At 40.0% G+C, this 24,264-nt stretch overlaps 1 protein-coding gene across 6 annotated transcripts in view; it reads right to left on the bottom strand.

The window, feature by feature from the left end:
- Positions 1–840: 840 nt before the first annotated feature.
- ptpdc1a (protein tyrosine phosphatase domain containing 1a) overlaps positions 841–24,264 on the bottom strand; it is a 153,769-nt gene continuing 130,345 nt past the window's right edge. For 4 of the 6 annotated variants that reach the window (XM_041192411.1, XM_041192414.1, XM_041192412.1 and 1 more), the window contains 3 exons: positions 10,474–10,659; positions 9,951–10,061; positions 841–1,934 (listed from right to left, as the gene is read on the bottom strand). In XM_041192411.1, coding sequence (XP_041048345.1) covers positions 1,788–1,934; positions 9,951–10,061; positions 10,474–10,659 — 444 coding nt within the window. In that variant the 3' untranslated portion in view covers positions 841–1,787. Of the gene's footprint in view, positions 1,935–9,950; positions 10,062–10,473; positions 10,660–14,694; positions 14,772–15,754; positions 16,030–24,264 lie in introns of those variants that run through there. The other 2 variants (XM_041192415.1, XM_041192416.1) reach the window with 2 other exon arrangements.

A 24,264-nucleotide genomic window follows, 5' to 3' on the forward strand; every position in this document is an offset into this window, starting at 1 on the left:
TGCAGAAAACCCTGTGTCCAAGGAAAAAATGAGTAGAACTGAGAGAATTGAAAATGCTTGTGAATGCAAAAGGATCAATCTGTATCAGGCCCCTAACTGTGGAATAGTTTTTGAATTATCCAAACATGCATCATCACTTCTTTTGATGAAAAGTAAGGCAACTGAGGGTAGGCCCAGGAACCAAGCTGAGACACAGAGCTCTACCTTGGAGGAAAGTTAAACTGCTTTGCTTTTTTAAAAATAAAATAAAGGCAGCGACAAAACAAGCTGTCATTACAGAAGATGTTATGTGCAGAGCTGTATAACTAGTAAATATCATCGGATAGGATAAAGTGAGGTTGTGAAGGATTTTGAAAACACAAACTACTCTCAAATTGATTCACAAGGCAAAGGAATCTAGCCTCCTCAGCAAGGTTAAGGGATGTGTAGGATGAGCTGCAGGTCACAAAGCAGACAGACTGGAGTTTATAAATGGAGGTGATCAGCAGAGAATTGGATAAATCAATCCTCAAGGTGATAAAAGCATAAATTAGAGTCCCAGCAACAATGGGAAAGAGATACCAACAAAATTGGAAATACAGATGCTTTCCACAAGTCTACACACAAGTTAAATAATTTAGATCTTTTATTTTACAACTACTTTTGCTAGTGTTAAAATTGCACTTTTAGCTTTAAGCCTAATAACCATTATCTTCTTTGAACAAACTACACTGTCTATAATGGTGGTGAAAACAGGCAGTATGATATTTTTAAAAATCTATTGAAAATATGGTGAGCATCCACATAATATACTGAAGCAGCAAAAGGAAGATGTACTTTAAAGAGAAACATTATGCAATATTTTACATTGTACATATTCTATTTAATTAACATTCCAATGACATAAATATACTAGCTTGTAAAATTTTCATACAATTCCTCACACAAAAGTCTGTTTAACAGCACTTCTTAAGATCAGGTTCGAATTAATATACATCAAATTTCCATCAGACTTACTTGTGAAAAGACACAGGGAGCTAGCTATCTGTTCAAACTATCAGACCATTTCAGCGATACTTAAAATCTTGAGAGGAATTCAGTCTCAGTAAAAATAATTCAGTGCTACATGGTATTCCAAGAACAAGACATTTCAAGCCCATTTATTAACATCTCAGTTACATATATTTTGTTGAAGTTTCAAATACAATAAGAATGTAATCATTAGTTTAAATCACAATTGCTGGATAATGCACATATTAAAAATTCATAAAAACAGTCTAAACTGTCAAGAATTTTCTCTTCATACATTTTTCAAATAGACTTTCATTTTTCCATGTAACATTGGATTATTGCATTAAACAAAAAGTAACACGACATGGAAAGCAATAAATATTTTAAAATAAAAAGCATCTATTGTACAAAATATACCATATGACTGTAAACAGTAAATGTCTTCAAAATAACAAAACATCTTGCCACATTAATATATGGCACTTAAAATCATGGCAGATTTTAAACAAATACACCTCATTAAATACTGATGACCAGTTCATATATTTAATGGGCAAGTCTGAGAGCAGGGTATTTTTTCATTAATACATCTTATTCTTTTTAAAATAAAACTATAATTTTCGTAAAACATACGTTGTCAACAATCAAATGTATGATACTGAAGTTTATTTTTAATTTTACTGCCTCATTATAGTGCCTTATTCTATAATATAGAGCTTTTCAAATACTCACTGTAGTTTCATATAGTTTGGGGAATGGTAACAGAAACAGTAAAAGTTAATGTTTTACATTCTTGCTCAGTGAATCTGCAAATCTACATTTTGTGCACAGTTATTAGAAACTTCACAATCTGCAAGTTTTGCTTGTTTTTCTTCTAAGATTGGCTTTAATATTGTCTTGAGTGTATTGTAAACCTTAGGACCCTCATCAGCATCAAAACTGACCTGGGAAAACAAAACAACAGAAACACCTAATATTAAACAAATGACAATTTAGAAACACAAATGCAAAGGCTCCTATCTCTCCGTTGGCAGCCTGTCACAGTGAGGTTAGACACAAGAAACCATAGTTAAGGAAAGCTAAGCCAATGGGAAAACCATAACAATTTTCATTCCTTTTTATTTTGAAGTTTTTCGCTTTCAATCTTCTCCCTATACCAAGTGAAGGCTTTGACTAGTTATAGAAATACAGTTCCACATGCTTGAATTGCCCTTATAGCTGCTATTTATGCACATGTTTTGACAATGAATGTGAACAGATAACTTGGCTGCAGAGCGCATTACAGCTGTTGTCATTCAACATCAAATGTGCAGCTCCAGCACAGGTTCCTGTATAGCAATCAGAAATAAGAGTCCTGGTTGAATTTTCCCTCCCAAATTAATTTTCTGTTGTGATGCGCTCCTTGCTACAGATCAGGATAGACCCATGAACTTCCTTAATAAATATAAAAACAAAAAACTGCGGATGCTGGAAATCCAAAACAAAAACAGAATTACCTGGAAAAACTCAGCAGGTCTAGCAGCATCGGCGGAGAAGAAAAGAGTTGACGTTTCGAGTCCTCGTGACCCTTCGACAGAACTGAGTTCTGTCGAAGGGTCACGAGGACTCGAAACGTCAACTCTTTTCTTCTCCGCCGATGCTGCTAGACCTGCTGAGTTTTTCCAGGTAATTCTGTTTTTGCCATGAACTTCCTTGGTTTTAATAGCTTAACTGCTGATTGGAGCAAGCGGGATGTTTGCTCCTTTCAGAGATTTTCAGTCTAAAACACGTAATCCTCCATTAAAACATCTGCAAAAGCAACATTTCATTTTTCTAAGTGTTACTCAGTTCGTTTGACTGAAGGATATACCTTAGTTTAATGATGTGGAAAAAATATGCAGATCCAATTACATCATAATTTCAGTTTCACATAGGCTAACAGACAAAATTCATCAAGTAAGGATACGGTGTACGTTCTCTACTTAAGAAAAAATAAGTAAAGTAGAAAACTAATTTTAACAAACTATAGATAAGCATCTTTTCTTTAAAAAAAACTGGACCGTGTCTTCTTCCAATCTTTTCCTTTTAACCCTCATTTTAAAAATGACTTCTGATCAAAGTCCTAATTAAACCTTCAGCATTTTAGGCTTTTGGATCATATCCCCTCAATTATTACACCAATCAATAACCAGTTCACTGCGGTTAGTCCTGGAATTGTCCGCATTGCTTCAATTGTTATTTGCCTTTTAAAAGTAAAATGTCCACACTTGCAGTTATACTGGTTTATGTAAACTGCTTTGACTTGTAGATGAGATGCACCTGATTAACCATATTTGCTGACTGCAGCTTCACAATGATCGGATGCTTCAGTCAACAATATTTACACACATGTTTTTTTAATGTCCATTCCTTCCATTTATCCACATAAAAGTATATCTGACACTTCATAGTCCACCCATCTAATTTGTATAGTTGTTGCTGAATGCATCAATAGGTCTAAACAACCTTGTCAACAAGAAATTTTGTACAACTATTAGAAGTACCTTCCTTATCCATGTTTATAAATCATATCAACTGGCAACCTAAAATAACCCACTGTGAAGCTTCACCAACTACCGCAGCCCATACGCAATCCTAGATACTATTTTAATGTTATTCTAAGCCTGCTTTCAGAATGAAAGTGTTAGCTAATCAATAAAGAAGAGCTCAGGCTGGTGGGAGGGCGTGGGACATCATATGAGAGCCAAGTGTGGTTTTGGGCCTGATTTTAGCTCCGTGCACATGGATAAATTTCCAATAAGTTAAAATTTCATCCTTTACATTTTCCAGCTTTTTGTTCGGAATAACTTTCAGTTTAGAGTTTTGCATGAAAGTAATGGAGAGATAGTAGGGAAGGACAGAGATGAACGTCACATTGGAGAGAAAGGGAAATGAGAGCCAGCCAGGGAAATGAAAGTCAGCCAGGGAAAAGACAATGGGGCAAGGATAAGAATTCTGTTAAGAGGCTTTGGCATGGTCAACTGTACATCCCCTTCCAATTCCTGATCTAACACCTCATTTAAAATTCTCATCCTTGTATTTATATCCTTCATAGCCTCACTCTGCCCAACCCCTCCAACCAAAACCCACAGAGCTCTGCGTTCCTCCAATTCTAGGAAGTTGCACTTTCCCATTTCTTTCACCCCAACAGTGACAGCTCCGCTTTCAGTCTCTAGGCCCTAAGCTTTAGAATTCTATCCCTGAATCTCTCCACCTTCCTTAGCTCCTTTAAGGGCTTCCTTAAAATTGTCCTCCTTGGTCAAGATTTTTAAGGTATCCTTCCTTTTTTTGGCTCAGTGTAGAGTTATGTCTGGTTAAGCTTCTGTGAATTGCCTTTGGACAGATTTCTATTTTGACAGTTAGATTAATATAAATAGTTGTAATTATTGTCATGAAAAAATTACCACCACAAATTACTTATGGGTATACTGAATTTTTTAAGGAAGGTTTGTCTGTTTTTAAAGAAATATATGCAAGGACACTGAGCAAAATATGGCTGATAACATAAACTGACCACTTTCTGGAAAATTCCTATGTGGGTTATACTGACAGACCTGTCCCAACAGAATATGGAATGTCGCATCTGAAAAGGCGTCATGGCCTTCTTTAAGCAGAGACACTTGAAAGGGAGATAGGAAAGATGTAAGAGACTGAACTTTAATCTCCTGTGTATGCAGAGACAAAAGACAGATTTGCACATCTCAGCAGTCACCCTAAAATCCATCTCATTGATTTATATCTCAGATGATGTAAAATGGTCCAAGATGAAACAGAACATGGACTCTGGGTGCAAGTCATAGCTTTTCCCTTCTAGAATACACAGGGAAGAATCAGTTAAAAAGCTTGTTGCAGAGCAGTGCTGTGAGAACTGTGAGAGTGACAGCACAAGACAAACTAGTAACCCCTGAAGTTGCAGGCGAAGTCTCTCTCTCTCTATTGCTGGAGACAGTAGATGCCACAATCAAAAAGGAAATAGGACACAAAAACAAAAATTGCTGGAAAAACTCAGCAGGTCTGATAGCATCTGTGGAGAGAAAGACAGAGTTAACGTTTCCAGTCCATATGACTCTTCTCCAGAACAGGAAATAGGACAGCCTCTTTAGCTACCCTGCAGAACCAAGTGTCTCCAAAATCAACTGCAAAACTGGCAGTCAGCTCCACCAGAATCCCCCAATTTAACAGCCTCAATGTACTACAATCTACACCTCACACTCAAGCCAAAGACTGATTTGTATATTTTCTAAAACTTTTCTTTGGACTCTTAACTTCTCACTTCTGATGTTTGTGCGTGTTGTGTTTTTATTATTTTTCTCAAGTTTTAATAACTAATAAACTTACTCTTTCTTGACTCAAGAAAGCCTGATTAAATCGGCTCCTTCTAAAAAAAGAATACATTTGGACTGGGAAAAGGTATCCACAGGGAAAGTGATCCTTTCAAATTAACTTTGTTGAAACCAACTGAGGGGACTGAATATAGAAGGGGAGCCAGTTCATTCCTCCGCACCCGGGAGCATAACAAAATTGGGGTCCCATTGGGAAAGTTAACAAATTGAGAGAGCTCGCCTGGGGACTGTAGTAACATTATTGTACAGCAATAGGGATTGGAAAAGCAGGAGAAAGCATAAGTGAGATAATGTTTAAGAAGGAGTAGTTGTCACAACTGGAAAGAAGACTGAACAATAGGGGAATCAGTGATGCTAAAAGTTAAGATGAATATGGTTGCAGCTCTTGTTCACATAGTGATGGTGATTGGGAAGTAAGGGGTGGGGAGGTTGAGGGGAAGCTGCATGAATGGAAAAAATAGTAGAAGTCAACTGGAGAGAGGAGTCACTGTGATGAGTGTTGGGCATGGCAAACTGGAAATACATTAAATGCTTTAAGCATTCCCCTCCTCATTGACAACTCATGCTTTGTCCCCAAAATTAGAGAAGAAAAGAAACACTTAAACATAGAAGATGACACAGAGCCAAGGACAAGTGGAGATATAGAGGGGGTAGGAGCAACAGGATTGACAGATAAGAGAAATGCTTCCTATGAGCAGGGCCACTTAAGATCCACTAGAATGAATTAGTATGAAATGTTCAATTTTGATTATATTGTCACATTTTATAGTTTTTTTAAAAATTAAGGCATTTCTGAATGCTAATGGTATAAAACCATCATAAGTACTCTTTAATATATAATTAACTGATGCTTGAATGCCAAGCTATCATTTAGAGCACGGAGGTTATTAATGCCAGATCATGTAATTGGCATTACAAAAACAGAATTACCTGGAAAAACTCAGCAGGTCTGGCAGCATCGGCGGAGAAGAAAAAAGTTGACATTTCGAGTCCTCTTGACCCTTCAACAGAACTAGGTGAACCCAAGGAAGAGGTGAAATATAAGCTGGTTTAAGGTGTGTGTGTGTGTGTGGGTGGGGCGGGGGGGTAGAGAGAGAAGTAGAGGGGGTGTGGTGTGGTTGTAGGGACAAACAAGCAGTGATAGAAGCAGATCATCAAAAGATGTCACAGACAACAGAAAAAAAGAACACATAGGTGTTGAAGTTGGTGATATTATCTAAACGAATGTGCTAATTAAGAATGGATGGTAGGGCACTCAAGGTATAGCTCTAGTGGGGGTGGGGAGAGCATAAAAGATTTAAAAATATTTAAAAATAATGGAAATAGGTGGGAAAAGAAAAATCTATATAATTTATTGGAAAAAACAAAAGGAAGGGGGAAGAAACAGAAAGGGGGTGGGGATGGAGGAGGGAGCTCAAGACCTAAAGTTGTTGAATTCAATATTCAATCCAGAAGGCTGTAAAGTGCCTAGTCGGAAGATGAGGTGTTGTTCCTCCAGTTTGAGTTGGGCTTCACAGGAACAATGCAGCAAGCCAAGGACAGACATGTGGGCAAGAGAGCAGGGTGGAGTGTTAAAATGGCAAGCGACAGGGAGGTTTGGGTCATTCTTGCAGACAGACCGCAGCAATAGGCATGTCTGGCTGTAAAGAATCACAATGAGCCAAGTGAAATTCAGCTTCCACAGGGCATAAGGCAATTTGGCAAATTGGATCCAGAATTGGCTGAGTGGCAGGAAGCAGAGGGTGATGGTTGAGGGGTATTTTTGTGACTGGATGCCTGTGTCCAGTGGGGTTCCACAGAGATCAGTGTTGGGTCCCTCCCTTGCTGTTTGTGGTACATATAAACGATTTAGACTTCAATGATCACTAAGTCCGCAGATGACACAAAAATTGGTGGGGTGGTAAATAGTGAGGAGGATAGCCTTAGACCACAGGAGGACATAAACGAGCTGGTCAGATGGACTGATCAGCGGCAAATGGAATTTAATCCAGATAAGTGTGAGGTGATGCACTTGGGCAGGACAAACAAGGCACGGGAATACACGATGTATGGTAGGAGCATGGGAAGTACTTTGGATCAGAGGGACCTTGGTGTGCGTGTCCACCGGTCCCTTAAGGTAGCGGGACAGGTAGATAAGATGGTTAAGAAGGCATATGGGATGCTTACCTTTATTAGCCAAGGCGTAGACTATAAGTGCAGGGAGGTTATGCCGCAACTCTATAAAAGTTAGGCCACAGCTCTAGAGTATTGTGTGCAGTTCTGGAATTCGCATTATAGGAAGAATGTGATTGCTCTAGAGAGTGCAGAGGAGATTTACCAGGAGGCTGGTGAGTTTTAGTTATGAGGAGAGATTGGATAGACTGGGGTTATTTTCCCTGGAGCAGAGGAGATTGAGGGGGACATGATTGATGTGTATAAAATTATGAAGGGCATAGATAGAGTAGAAGGAAAGGAACTTTTCCCCTTGGTGGGGGAAGCAATAACCAGGGGGCATAGATTTAAGCTAAGGGGCAAGAGGTTTAGAGGGGATGTGAAGAAGAATTTTTTTCACCCAGAGGGTGTTGGGAATCTGGGACTCACTGCCTGAAAGGGTGGTAGAGGCAGAAACCCTCATAACATTTAAGAAGTAATTAGGTGCACACTTGCGATGCCATGGCATACAAGGTTATGGGCCTAGCGCTGGAAAATGGGATTAGAATAGTTAGGTACTTATTTGACCAGTGCAGACCTGATGGGCTGTGCTGTGCTCTATGACTCTATAAAGCAAGGAGATACCAGAACATTAGTCCCCTCCTCTGAATCTTTTGATTGATTCTTAGGAAAAGTGTGCAAGGCAAAGGGTAGGAAGGGGTGATTATCATGGAACTGAATCACTCTAGAAGACTGATAAATTGTTAATGGTGGCCCCTTGCCTGCACAAAACTTGGCAATTGTTTGTTCTTGGCAGATAGCATGAAATCCATCTACTTTTAGCCTCCTTCTGTTGAACCATTTTAGAATGCAGAGCCTACTTGCTTATAAGTGGCAAGTAACATTCATGCCACACAAGTGCCAGGCAATGATCATCTCCAATCATTAACATTCTGGAGGGTGACCACTGACCAGAAACCGAACTGGATCAGCCATATAAATACAGTGGCTACAAGAGCAGATAGAGGCTTGGAATTCTGCAGTGACTAACTCATCTCCTGACTCCCCAAAGCCTGTCCACCCTCTTCAAGGCACAAGTCAGGAGTGTGATTGAATACTCTCCATTTGCCTGGATGACTGCAGCTACAACAATACTCAAGAAGCTAGTTCAAAGCAGCCCGCTTGATTGGCACCCCATCCATCACCTTCAACATCCACTCCCTCTACCAGCAACACACAGATGCACTGCAGCAACTCACCAAAGCTCCTTCAATAACACCTTCCAAACCAGCGACCTCTACCACCTGGAAGAGCAGGAGCAGCAGATACATAGGAACATCACACCAGCGAGTTTCCCTCCAAGCCGCACGCCATTCTGACTTGAACTATATTGCCATTCCTTCACTGTCGCGGGGTCAAAATCCTGGAACTCCCGTCCTAACAGCACTGTGGGTGTACCTATACCAAATGGACAGCAGCGGTTCAAGAAGGCAGCTCACTACCACCTTCTCAAGGGCAATTAATGATGGGCAATAAATGCTGTCCTAGCCAACGTCGCTGACATCCTGTGAAAGAATAAAAAGCTCTTCCAGACAGTGACCTTTTGGCAATATGTATTATTGTAGAAGCAGCTAAGTCTGGGATTGCTTTGTGGTTCTCAATGTTCTTTAAAAAAAATTCCAGGAGCACCACTTGATTCCCTGATTCAATCCATTTGAAAGAAATTTTCTAATTCATATGTTCACACGCATGTTCTCATGTATGTATGCTCACTTCTTAGCTGGAAGGCATGGAAGCCTTAGACAAGTCTACCTCCAGCACCAATTGCAGACCACATGCCCTTCTCAAGGCACTTTCAAATTTTCTTCATACTTTTGTGTATAGCAGAATACAAGTGAGTTGTCATAGACCTGTTTTTTTCACTGTGGCATTAATCTACATCAGTTTGTTGATGGATGTACTTGGCCCAATGGGGTCAAAAAGTTATCATCTTCACAATGGGCTCGTTTTGAATGGGTGACATCATTCACACAAATATCAAAGAAGTCATAAAACGATGCGATAAAAGTAACAACCACAGTCAAACTTCCTTTACAAAGTTTTCAGAGAAACAGATTACAGTTACTTCGTAATGTTAAACCACATATCCTACTTTTTCCTAATTGTATACCTTTGGTCAACTATTTATCCCTCAACTTACACCAACAAAAAAATTAACTGGTCATTATCCCATTACTATTTGTGAGATTGTATCATGCAAAAATTAGCTGCCACATTTGATTATATAATAGAGTTGACTTCAGAATTAATTAATTAAATGTGAAACACTTTGGGATACTGAGGAATGGAAAAAACTTATTGATTCATTTCTATGCAAGTAGAAAGGACATTCAGGATTGAATACTGAAATACTTCTCTAACTCTGTTCATTCAAAATAATTTTCTCCATTTTCAAGATACAATACTTGCCTTAGTAAAAGCTCTAATTGCCCGAGTAAGTATAGCATCTTCTATATCAAACGGTAGGTCACGCAATTGTGCCATACAATCAAGAATGCAAAGCAGTGTCTGATATTGGCCCTGTTTAAAGTGATAAAACATTATGTAAGGGAAGATTATGCTAAAAAGAATATTATACCATCATGCATGATAATACTATATTATTGAATTATTTACATTTCACGCAAAGTAATCACACCTTAGAAATGCATTACACAATTTAAGCCAGTCAATGCTTAAATATGGATTGAATGAATATACAACTCCAGACACTGGCCAAGATTCACAAGCAGATGAGTCACACTTTGTAGGTTTCAAACATGTATCAAACAAAATAGAGTGCTTTACTCCCCAGAGAATTTCTGCTTCATCTTTTCCTAGTGAGAGCTGTTTAAAAAATACAATATATAGGTTTAATGGAAAATGCTGGTGAAGAACTTATTTTACTATGGTAATGTTTAGAATAGATAGATATGTAAATGCTGAGATTTACCTTTTCTAATGAGTAAAAAGCTTTATTGGGATCCATATATTTATGCGCTAGGGCTTCCACATCTTCCCTATTTATAACAGGTTCTTTCAACTGCTCGAGCCAGGACCACATAAGACTGCACAATACATAAGGATTCTTCTCCGTATGAATTCTTTCCCAAGTTCCTTCTCTGACATTTAGCTCATGCTAAAACAAAATGAAAATATTGATTACAATTAAATTTAGCAAAAATCTTGTCCAGATGGTGTGAACAATCAGCTCTACAAAAACACACAGCTATTGATATGCATATACAGATGATGAGGGCATAACAATTCTAAAATAATCCCTGGTACCCCTCTAGGCATTGTCCTTCCTAAGATAAATTTTGGAATATTTGAGCTTCACTAGCAGTTCTGAATTTTCCATGTATAGCGAGTAACTAAAATGGATTGTGCATGTAGTCTCAAATAGAAATTCATGTTGCAAGATAGATTGTTCAATCTTTGAGCTTATTCTTCAATTGTATAATCTATTCACAATTAAATGAGCAGTATAGTGCACATTATTTTATTTCTTAGTGTTGATGCATGGTTTTACCTTCTGGGAAAAGAGGAGAAGGCACTGGGTAATCACTTCAATCTGAAATATGTCCTAATCCAAATGATACCACTGTCTTTGTCCCATACAGGCAAATAATTATTTAGTCTCTCCTCTAACTAGAACTAGTGTAAGACATTGGTTAGGCCATAGTTGGAATACCATAGCCAGTTATTAACCCCTCTTTGAGAAAAGATATGGAAAGGATACAGTAAAGATTCACTATTTCGATACCAAGAATAAGTAATTATAGATGAGAATTTTTTTTAGCCCAGGAGTACATAAGGTTCAGGGGCAATCTGATTATGGTTTTCAAAGTCATGACAGAGCTTGAGGGGAAAAATGGTAAAGGTGGTTCCCAGTCATCCATAAATGGGGGTTGACGTAGAGTCGAGTAGGTAATTGAATTTTTCACGCAAATGATTACTGGAACATGGAATTCTTTCTGCATGTGGCTATGAGTCAGAGATTATAGCAATATTTAATAGCAGACTGGATAACTATTTAAAATGGAAGAATTTAAAAAACACAGGGAAATGCCAGGGAGATAGGATTCAAGCAGTTGAAGAGTGAGCATTGGTACATATATGATTTACCAAATGGTCATCTTCTGCACAACAATTTCTGCAAGGATACTTTTCACCTTCACCGTTTGGCCAGTGACTTGATGGAGTGGATCTCCAAAATGAAAATCAGGCAGCTTAGCTTCTATAACAGGCAGGTGATCTGGTCTACTAGTTTATCATCCAAGTTATGAAGGTGAAAAATACCCCCATGAGCCCAGAGCAGTTGCTTGACTGATCTCAGCTATGGAGTTTTAGCAGAGACTCTGGAACACTTCTCATTCAGCATCCAGGAACAGTCAGGTGCTGCTCTGCTGAATTCCCTATGAAGCTAATTGCTAGCCATAATAGTAATCAAAAAAGATTCATCACCGACCACAAATGGAGATTTTGAAACACAGTACTTACTGTACATACTCATGTAAAAGTCAAGTTTCTGAGACTAAATGTTTAGCCAAAAAAGTAGGGGTCGACTTTTACATGAGTAATATTTGAGGAGTTGAAGTCCACCTTCTCCCATCGCCTTGCTATCGCAGAGTTGCCAGGACGAGACTGTTCCTGCCAATCCCACCCTTGACATCATGTGTTGATGTAACCAGACAAGAGGAGCTGAACAGCTCCCTTTGATATTGTGCTATTCTATGATTCAATCAATGAGTAGGTTTGCACAAGAATGAGTTTGACTGCTGTGGCGAGCTGGTGGCAATAATAATAGCAAACTGGAATTTTTAAAAATCCATTAATTATACATGAAACCAACAAGGCTTGGAGGGGAACTTGCGGGTGATGGTGTTCCTATGCATCTTTTGCCCTTCTCCTTATAGGTGGGAGAGATCACGGGTTTTAGAGGATGCTGTCGAGTCTTGGTGAGTTGCTGCAGTGCATCTTGTAGATGGTACACACTGCTGCCACCATGCATCAATGGAGGAGGGAGTGAATGTTCAAAGAGGTGGATGGGGTGCCAGTCAAGTAGGCTGCTTTGTCCTGGAAGGTATAGAGCTTCTTGAGTATTGTTGGAGCTGCACTCATCCAGGCAAGTGGAGTGTATTCCAACACACTCCTAACTTGTGACTTGTGGATGATGGAAAGGCTTTTCTCATCTCAGTCTTAAATGGGATGCCCCTCATTTTTGGGGTGTGAGGAGGTGAGTTAGTCACCACAGAATTCCCAGTCTCAGACCTGTTCTTGTAGACACAGTATTTATATCACTGGTCCAGTTTTTGGTCAATAGTACACCGCAAGGTGTTGATAGTGGGGGGTTCAGCATTGGTAATACCATTGAATGTCAAGGGGAGATGTTTGGATTCTCTCTTTTTGGATTGATCATTGCCTGGCACTTCAGTGGCATGAATGATACTTACCATTTATCATCTCAAGCCTGGATGTTGTTGCATATGGGCACGGACTACTTCAATATCTCAGGAGTCGCAAATGGTGCTGAACATTGTGCCATTATCGGCAAACATACCCGCTTCTGACTGTATGGAGGGAAGGTCTTTGATGAAGCATCTGGAGATGATTAGGCCGAGGACACTACCCTGAGGAACTCCTGCAGCAATGTCCCAGGACTGAGGTGCTTGACCTCCAACAACCACAACTATCTTCCTTTGTGCTAGGTATGTCTACAACCAGGTATGGTCTCACCACAGCCCTATACAATTGTAGCAAGACTTCATTGTACTCCAATCTCCTTGCAATGAAGGCCAACATGCCATTTGTCTTCCTAATGCTGTACTTGTATGCTAACTTTGTGTTCCTTGTACGAGTACACATAGGTCTCTGAATATCACATACAAACATAACCAATTAAGAGCAGGAGGTATTCATTCAGCTCTTTGAGCCTGCTCCGCCATTCAGTAAGATCTTGGCTGATCTGATCATGGCCCCCAACTCCATATACCCGCCTGCCCCCAATAACCTCATTAGTCAAGAATCTATCCACCTCTGCCTTAAAAATGATCAATTACCCTACCTTCACCAATTTTTGAGGAAGAGTTCCAAAGACTCATGACAATCAGAGGAAAAAAATCTCATCTCTGTCTTAAATGGAAGACCCTTTATTTTTAAACTGTGTCCACTAGTTATCGTGTCTCCACAAGGGGAAATATCCTTTCAGATAAGATCACCTCCCATTCTTCTACTCCAATGGATGCAAGCCCAGCAAGTCCAACCTTTCCTCATAAGATTTCAGGTATTAGTCGACTGAACCTTCTCTGAACTGATACTAATACATTTATGTATTTTCTTAAATATGGAGAACAAAACTGTACACAGTACTCCAGATGTGGTCTCACCAATACCCTATACAACTGTAACAAAACATCTGTACCTTCATATTCCATCCCCCTTGCAATAAACAATTCATTTGCCTTCCTAATCACTTGCTGTATCTGCATACTAACTTTTTGTGATTCATGTGCCAGGACACTCAGACCCCTCTGTGCCTCAGTTCTGCAATCTCTCTCCATTTAAATAATATTCTGTTTTTCTATTCTTCCTGCCAAATTGATAAAGTTCACATTTTCCCACATTATACTCCATCTGCCCAATTTTTGCCCACTCACTCAACCTATTTCCATTTGCAGGCTCCTTATGTGCCCTTCACAACTTACTTTCCTACCTATCTTTGTATCATTAGCAAATTTAGCAAACATACATTCAGTCCCTTCATCCAAGTCATTGATATAAATTGAAGCCCAAGCACAGATCCCTGTGGCACTCCAATTGTCACATCTTGCCAACCCGAAAATTACCTATTTATGCCTACTCTGTTTCCTGTTAGCTAATCAACCCTCTATCCACGTTAATATGTTACCCCCTCTTATTTTGCATAATAATATTTGATGTGGCAACTTGTCAATTGCCTTCTGGAAATTTAAGTAGAACACATCTACAGGTTCCCCCTTATACATGTTGTTTGTTAATTCTTCAAAGAATTCCAATAAATTAGTTACTCTTGGATTTCCCTTTCAGAAAACCATGTTGACTCTGATTACATTGAGACTTTTTAAGTGCCCCGCCATAACCACCTTAATAATAGGTTCCAGCATTTTCTCTATGACATGTGAAGATAACTGACCTGTAGTTTCCTGCTTTCTGTCTCCCTCCTTTCTTGAATAGAGGAATCCCATTCGCTATTTTCCAATCTGAAGGGACCTTTCCAGAATCAAGGGAATTTTGGAAAATTAAAACCAATGCATCTACTATCTCAGCAGCCACTTCTTTTAGGACCCTAGGATGAAGTCCATCAGGACCTGTATACTTGTCCGCGTTTAGTTCTAATAATCACCTCAGTACCCCTTCCCTGGTGATTGCAATTGTTTTGAGTTCCTCCCTCCCTTTCACCTCCTGATTCACAATTTTTTATGGGATGTTACTTGCATCCTCTACAGTGAAGACAGATGCAAAATATCTATTCAATTCATCTGCCATTTCCTTATTTTCCATTAATAATTACCCAGGCCCTCTCTCTAGAGGACCAACACTCACTTTACTTACTCTTTTCTTTTTTAAATATATGTAGAAACTCTGTTTTTATATTTCTAGCTAGCTTTCTCGTGCACTCTAAATTCTCCCTCCTTATTAATTGTTTAGTTATTCTTTGCTAAAATAAAGAATAGGTATAAAGATATAAAGATCAGTTCAATTTTCTGATTTGTCACTCATCTTTGAGGAATTATACACTTTTTCTTTCAAGTTTTTTCTTTAACTTCTTAGTTAGCCACAGATAGTGCATCCTTCCCCTAGAGTCTTTCCTTCTCACTGGAATGCATCTTTTCTGAGTTTTTGGAAATATCTCCTTAAATGTCTGCTACTGCATCTCTACTGATCTATCCCATAACCTAATTTCCTAATTCACTTTAGCCAGCTCGGTCTTCATGCCCTCGTAATTGCCCTTATTTAAGCTTGAATCACTAGTCTTCGATCCACACTTCTCCCCCTCAAACTGAATGTGAAATTCAATCATATTATGATCCCTGCTACCTAGTGGCACCTTCATTATTAGGTCATTAATTAATCCTGTCTGACTACACATTACCAGATCTAGTTTGGCCTGCTCTAAAATGTGCTGCTCTAAGGATTAAACTTGGGCAGTTTATACTCACCATCTGAACACTGCAAGGAAGCCATTTTCTTTAATCAGTCCTCTAATTTATTATGTTCCATAACTTCTATATTTTGGATTTGCTGAGGCAGTTTGGTTACTTTCAATCCATTATTTGTTTGCCAGTAGCGGGAATTATGGTCAGAAATTGTGACCATACAACGCTATGTTGAAGGGTCATGAGGACTCGAAATGTCAACTCTTTTCTTCTCCGCCGATGCTGCCAGACCTGCTGAGTTTTTCCAGGTAATTGTGTTTTTGCCATGCAGCTGATGTATGTCAATCACTTTAATGACGTTGAATTATAACCTACAACCAATTAATGGGAAATAAGGCATTTACATATACATATATCGTAAATAAATGTTTGAAGTTTTAAATGATAATTTAAAGTTAATCAATAAATTGTCTTTTGAATTGAAATCAACACCTGTGACTTTATGAATTTTATTCTGAACTTCAGAGCTCAACCTCAAAATTTCACCATGGCTTTGATCTCCAAGGACATGGCAAGACATCCTTTGAAAACCAGTATCCCCTTACCATAAATTACACATGCACTCTTGTGGTGATTGTACAGATCGTGTTTACACAGTCTGACAAATGTTTTGACAAGTCAAAACCCTTCCCATTTAAGGCTGCAGGGAGGTGGTGGCATAGTCACTGGACTAGTAATCCAGAGACCCAGGGTAATGATGTGGGGACCAAGGTTTGAATCCCACCACGACAGATAATGAAATTTGAATTCAATAAAAATCTGGAATTAAAAGTCTGATGATGACCAAAAAACCATGACCAATTGTCGGAAAAACCCATCTGGTTCACTAATGTTCTTTAGGGAAGGAATCTGCTGTCCTTACCTGGTCTGGCCTACACGTGACTCCAGACCCACAGCAATGTGGTTGACTCTTAAATGTCATCTGAACAAGGGGTGGACAATAAATACTGGCTTAGGCAGCGACACCCAAATCCCATGAACGAATAATAAAATAAACTTCTGTAAACACAATTAACTCATCATCCAAGCTACCTTTGCCAATCTGATTCACCCAATGAATACTTAGATTAAAATCACCCATGATTATCACCGTACATTTGTCACAAGATCCCATTACTTCTTCCTGTATACCTCATCCTAGTATGGTTACTATTAGGAGGCCTATAAACCACTCCCACAAGTGAATTCTTACCTTTACTACATCAACATTTAAAAGTTCAATGCCTTTCAAAAAACATTCTGCTTTTCTTTTCTGATTTTCAAACTGAATAACCTCACCCTTCCCTGCATCATACTCCATTTTCCACTTTGTCGTCTACTCACTTAACCTGTCTACATCTCTTTGCAGTTTCTCCGAGTCCTCTTCACAGTTTACATTCCCACCTAACTTTGTATCATCAGCAAACATTGATACATCACTCTCCTTCTCTTCATCTCAGTCATTAATATAGATTGCAATTACATGAGGCCCCAGCACAGATGCACGTGGCACCCCAATAATTACAGTTGGCCAATTTGAAAATGCCCAATTATCTCTACTCTGTTTCTTGTCCATTAACCAATCCTCCATCCATGCTAATATATTATCCCCAATGCCATGTGCCCTTACTTTGCAAACTAACCTTTCGTGTAGCACCTTATCAAATGTCTTTTGAACATCCAAGTATACGTCATCTACTGGTTCCCCTTTATCTACCTTACTATTCACATCTTCACGAAACCCAAATAAATATGTGAAACACGATTTCCCTTTCACAAAACCAACTGTCTTTGTTTGACCATATTATGATTTGCTAAGTTCACTGTAAAGACTTCCTTAATAATAGATTCCAGCATTTTTCTGATAAATAATGTCAGGTTAACTGGCCCACAGTTCCCGGTTCTGTCTCACTTTTTTCTTGAATAACGGTGTTACATTTGCTAATTTCCAATCTGTTGGGATAGTTCCCAAACCTAGGGACATTTTAAAAATTATAACCAATGCATGCACTAACTCCGCAACTACCTTTTTTTTTTTAAGAACCCTAGGATGCAGGCCATCAGGTCCTAGGGATTTGTTGCCTTTTAGTCCCTTAAGTTTCTCGAATACCTTTTCTCTGCAGATATTAATTATCTTAATTTTCTCACTTTTACTAGCCCCTTGGTTACTCCCTACTTCTCGTTTGCAACTTGTCTTCTACAATGAAGACGGACAAAATATTTGTTCAGCATCTCTGCCATTTTACCGTTCCCCATACTAATTTCACCTGTCTCTGCCTCTAAGAGACTAATATTTACTTTAGCTACTCTCCTCTTTATATAGTTTTAAAAGCTTTTACAGTTTATTTTTATATTCCTGCCTAGTTAATTCTCATATTCTATCTTTTCCCCATCAACCTCTTGATCACCCTTTTCTGGTTTCTAAAACACTCCCAATCTACAGACTTACTACTATTCTTTAAAACATTAAAAGCCTCTTCTTTTAATATAACAACCTCCCTAGTAAGCCACAGATAGATCCATCTGTGGAGATCCTTCTTGTTGAGGTTTTGTTTTTCAATGGAATGTATTTTTGCTGAATCCTTTGAATGGTTTCTTTAAATGTTTCCCACTGTTTGTTTACCACCGTACCTTTTAGCCAATTTACTAATCAACTTTAGCCAGCTCTCCTCTCATACCTATGTAATTGGTTTTGTTTAGGTTTCTGATTTTGTTTGGAACTGGAGTATCTAGCTTTTAAACTTCAAATGGAATTCAATTGTATTATCATCACTTTTCCCCAGAGGATCTTTTACCCTGTTATTACTAATTAAACCTGCCTCATAGCGCAATACTAGATCTAAAATTTCTTTGTCCCTAGTTGGTTCCACAATGTATTGTTTCAGGAAACAGTTACGAAATTCATCGTCCAGACTACCTTTGTCAACATGATTTGTCCAGTCTATCCTAAGATTAAAGTTCCCCACAATGATTACATTGCCTTTGTTAAAATCTCCAATTATTTCTTGCTCAATGCTTTGCCCAACTGTATAACTACTGTTAGGGGGCCAATAAACTACTCCCACCAGCATTTTCTGACCCTTGTTAAACTGCACCAGAATAAATCCATAAAATAGTATTATCCCTTTTAATTATACTAATAAATTTCTTTCGTAGCAAACACGTAAAACATCTGGGTAGGGTTTCCATATCTGTCACCTTTTTATACAACTTTGAAAGAACAAAATGGCTTTATGGCATCATTTAGTGAAATTATACAGATAGCAGTTAGAAAGCTTTTTAAAAATGTAAAAGTTAGTTTTAAACATAACTTACCAAACATCCAAAACTCAAAGCATTAAGAAAAGATTTTCAATAAGTTATAATGCAGTTCAAGGACTAAAAGATTCAAACTGACCATGGAACTGTTTCAAAATTTATCCAGTTCAAAAGAACTCAGCCTTAAATGGGAAGGGTTTTGGCTTGTCAAAACATTTGTCGAACTGTGTAAACACAATCTGTACAATCACCACAAGAGTGCGTGTAATTTATGGTAACAGGATACTGGTTTTCAAAGGACTTCTTGCCATGTCTTTGGGGATCAAAGCCATGGTGAAATTTTGAGGTTGAACTCTGAAGTTCAGAAATAAATTCAAAAAGTCATAGATGTTCATTTTAATTCAAAAGGCAATTTATTGATTAACTTTAAATTATCATTTAAAACTTCAAACATTTATTTAGGATAATATATATATATATATATATATATACATACCCCATTAATTTGTTGTAGATTATAATTGCACATCATTAAAATGATCAAGGTACATCAGCTACATAGCATGGCGTGAAAATCATTTCTTACAGTAATGCCTGCTACTGGCAAACAAATAATGGATTAAAAATTAATCAAAGCTGCCTCAGCAAATCCAAAATGTAGAAGTTATAGAATAGGATAAATTAGAGGACAAGTTAAAGGAAATGGCTTCCTTGCAGCATTCAGATAGCGAGTATAAACTGCCCAAGCTTAATTCTCGCAGTTTATGACATCGTATACACTTTATCAAAACACAGGTGACAGGAAACACAGCATTTCAATTTAAGCCTCACCGATCAGATTAAAATTTTATCTCACTACCAACTGCAAGGGTTCAATATGCAAGGAGTGACTGCTTTAATCAGGCCTCAAAGCACATATGTTCCCACAGTTCAGTACTAAATTCACAATCAGCATAAAAGAAACGAAGAATAGTTAACAAGGGAAGTAGAAAAGTTCACACAGATACATTAGTGGGAGACGTTGGCATTGTGGTAATGTCAATAGACTAGTAATCCAGAGGCCCAGGTGAATTCTCTGGCATCACAGGTTCCCACCACTACAGCTGGTAGAATTTGAATTCAATAAAAAAATCTGGAATTGAAAAGCTAGTCTCAGTAATGGTCACCATGAAACATTGTCGATTGCCTTAAAAACCCGTCTTGAGTGAATTTTAGGGAAGGAAATCTGCCATCTTTACCTGGTCTGGCCTACATATGACTCCAGACCCACAGCAATGTGATTGAATCTTGACTGCCCTCTGAAATGACGTAGCAAGCTACTCAGTTCAAGGGCAATTAGGGATGGGCAACGAATGCTAGCCTTGCCAGCGAGGCCCACATTCCATGAAAGAATAGGGAAAAAAGTCAGTGGGAAGCTCTTGAAGTTGGGGAAAAAGTATAGGAAGCTTTATTCTGGATCTGGGTGTATCATACAACCATAAGATGATTCAGCACAGAAGGCGGCAATTCAGCTGATTATAATTATGATGTCTCTTTGAAAGAGCTATGAAATTAGTCCCACTCCCCTGCTCTTTCCCCAAAGCCCTATACATTTTTCAACTTCAAGTACTGTAGATCATGGCATACGAGTTGACTTTTGAAGCTTTGAAAAATCCACCCAAAAAAGGTTGACTTTTATGTTTGAGTATAAAATGTGAACCAAGTAGAGATGGTCACCATCTTGAAACATGAAAACACATAACACAGGTAATTCAGGTTAAATCAATTTGTCACAATTTAATTAAATAATTCCACACTGATAATTTAAACCACAAATCATAACATTTTAAGAACCATCAAATTGCATCTAATGCAAAGAGTTCATCAAATTAATTAAGTCATTTTTTTTTCTTTTATTCTTTCATGGAATGTGGGCATCACAGGCAAGGCCAGCATTTGTTGCCCATCCTTCTTTGCCCTTAAACTGAGTGCTCAGCCATTGCAGACACTAGTGAACCAGATGGATTTTTACAACAATTGATGATAGCCGTCATGGTCACCATTCCTGAGATTAAGTTAATTGCGGGGGGGGGAATTAATTTATATGCTGAGTATAAGGTGACACATGCATTTTGGCACAGAAAAAAATGGGGTAGTCTTATACATCAGGTAGGCTTATGCATCACTTGTACGCCATGATCTATGATATTTATCCAATTCCCACTTGAAAGTTATTGAATGTGCTTCCACCACTCTTTCAGGCAATACATACCAATCACAACAACAACTCATGTCACCTCTGTTCATTTGTTATTTACCTTAAATCTGCTTTCTTTGGTTACCAACTATTCTGCCACTGGAAACAACTTCTCTTTCTTTACCCATCAAAACTCTTCCTGCCCATGAACACCTCTATTTATCAAATCTCCCCTTAATCTTCTCTACTTTGAGAACAATGCCAGTTTCTTTGATGAAAGGTCATCAATCTGAAATGTTAACTCTGTTTCTCTTTCCATAGAGCTGCCTGATCTGCTGAGTATTTCCAGCATTTTCCATTTTTATTCCAGTTTGTTAAGTTTATTTGGAAAACGTAAGTCCCTCATCCTGGGTAGCATTCTAGTAAATCTTCTCTGTGCCATCTCTAAAGTGTAGAGCCCAAAACTGGAAATACTACCCCATCTGGGGCCTAACCTAATGTTGTATAAAGGTTTAGCATTACTTACTCACTTTTGTACTTCATGCCTCTGTATATTAAGAGGCTTAAATGCTTTTTTAGTAGCTTTAACTTGTCCTGCCACCCTCAAAGACTTGTGTACCCCCTTTATAATAGTACCATTTAGTTAATGCTGCCTCTGCTCATTCATCCTACAAAAATGATTCACTTCACACTTCTGTACTAAATTTGATCTGCCCATTTCACCAGTCGACATCCTACCGAAGTCTGTTACTATCTTCTTCACTGTCAACGATGCTTCCGACTTTGAGATTGTGTTTTAAGTACCCAACTTTAAGTCATTAATACATATCTAGAATAGTGATGCTCCCAATCCCTGGGGAACACCATGGCACACTTCCCTCTCTGGTGTAATACAAATGCTCATCATTACCCTCCTTTTTGTCTATTGGCCAATTTTGTATCCAAGCAGCTACTGCCCTTTTAATCCCATGGGCTTCAATTTCGCTAGCAAGTCTATTAAGTAGGACTTGATCAAATGTCTTTGGAACTCTATATACACAATACCAACACTCAACCAAGTTAATCAAACATGATTTGCTTTTAATAAATCCATACAAGCTTCCATATTTCACCAAGTGTCACTTAATTTTTTTCTGGATTAGTGTCTCAAAGTTTCCCCACCAGAGACATTCAGCTGATGGTGTGTTTTTGCCAGGTTTATCCTTCTCCCTTGTTAGAGAAGAGGTGCAAAATTTGAAGTCCTCTAATCTTTTGGCAGCACTCCTCTACTGAAGGATTGGAAGATTATGACCAGAGCGTCCACAATTTCCCCCCTTACTTCTCTTAGCAACCTAGAATGTATCCCTTTTGACCCAGTTGAATCTTCTACTTTTGAGTGCTGCCAACCTTTTAAGTACACCCTCATGATCTGTCTGTATCCTTTGCAATTTCTTTACTACCTCCCCATTTACTGTGACACTGGCAGCTTGTTATTTAGTGAAGACAGGTGTAAAGTACTTTTTTTAGTGCTCCAGCCATGTCCTCTGGCCCCTTCGAGCATCTTCATTTTGGCTCATCATCCCCATCCTTTCTTTGACTATTCTTTCATTATTTATTTGTTTATAAAAGACTTTTTGGTTCCATTTTATGTTAGCCACTAATCCATTTTCATACACACTTTGCAGCTCATTTGCCAGTTCTCCTCTGTACTTTTTGTATTCTGTTTGGTTCCGATAGAATCCAGCATTTATCATAAGCCAACTTTCTTATGTTTCATATTAATTTCTGTATTTTTAGTCATCTTGGGAGCCCTAGCTTTGGATGGCATTCCTTTCCCTCAGGATAATCTGTCCAGCCTGTATCCAAACTATCTTCTCTTTCTGGGCCTCGCATTGTTCATTTACCGTTTTCCCAGTGTTAGTTTATGTTACGTTTTGGGACTGTTTAAAGTAAAATGTAGTAGTGAAGTCAGACTTTATAACTGGTTATACATTAAACGGTCTATTGAATCCCAAGATAGAATGCAGTTAGAGGTCTAGAAGATAGCTAATTGACATTTCTACCTGGATACAAGGCCCAGGTTTGTCATAAGGTATCGTCGAACCTGACAGAGACAGGTCAGTCTGCAAGAATGAGATGAGAGAGAGCGGGGGCGGGGGGGCGGAATGGGAGAGAGCGGGGGCGGGGGGGGGAATGGGAGAGAGCAGGGGCGGGGGGGGGAATGGGAGAGAGCGGGGGCGGGGGGGGAATGGGAGAGAGCGGGCGCGGGGAGGGGGGAATGGGAGAGAGCGGGCGCGGGGAGGGGGGAATGGGAGAGAGCGGGCGCGGGGGGGGGGGAATGGGAGAGAGGGGGCGGGGGAATGGGAGAGAGGGGGCGGGGGAATGGGAGAGAGGGGGCGGGGGAATGGGAGAGAGGGGGCGGGGGAATGGGAGAGAGGGGGCGGGGGAATGGGAGAGAGGGGGCGGGGGAATGGGAGAGAGCGGGGCGGGGGAATGGGAGAGAGCGGGGCGGGGGAATGGGAGAGAGCGGGGCGGGGGAATGGGAGAGAGCGGGCGGGGGAATGGGAGAGAGCGGGCGGGGGAATGGGAGAGAGCGGGCGGGGGAATGGGAGAGAGCGGGCGGGGGAATGGGAGAGAGCGGGCGGGGGAATGGGAGAGAGCGGGCGGGGGAATGGGAGAGAGCGGGCGGGGGAATGGGAGAGAGCGGGCGGGGGAATGGGAGGAGAGCGGGCGGGGGAATGGGAGAGAGCGGGCGGGGGAATGGGAGAGAGCGGGCGGGGGAATGGGAGAGAGCGGGCGGGGGAATGGGAGAGAGCGGGCGGGGGAATGGGAGAGAGCGGGGGGGGGAATGGGAGAGAGCGGGGGGGGGAATGGGAGAGAGCGGGGGGGGGAATGGGAGAGAGCGGGGGGGGGAATGGGAGAGAGCGGGGGGGGGAATGGGAGAGAGCGGGGGGGGGAATGGGAGAGAGCGGGGGGGGGAATGGGAGAGAGCGGGGGGGGGGGAATGGGAGAGAGCGGGGGGGGGGGAATGGGAGCGCGGGGGGGGGGAATGGGAGCGCGGGGGGGGGGAATGGGAGCGCGGGGGGGGAATGGGAGCGCGGGGGGGGAGAGAGGCGCGGGGGGGGGGAGAGAGCGCGGGGGGGGAGAGTGCGCG

This window comes from Carcharodon carcharias, chromosome 7, assembly GCF_017639515.1.
Source record: "Carcharodon carcharias isolate sCarCar2 chromosome 7, sCarCar2.pri, whole genome shotgun sequence".
NCBI lineage: Eukaryota > Metazoa > Chordata > Chondrichthyes > Lamniformes > Lamnidae > Carcharodon > Carcharodon carcharias.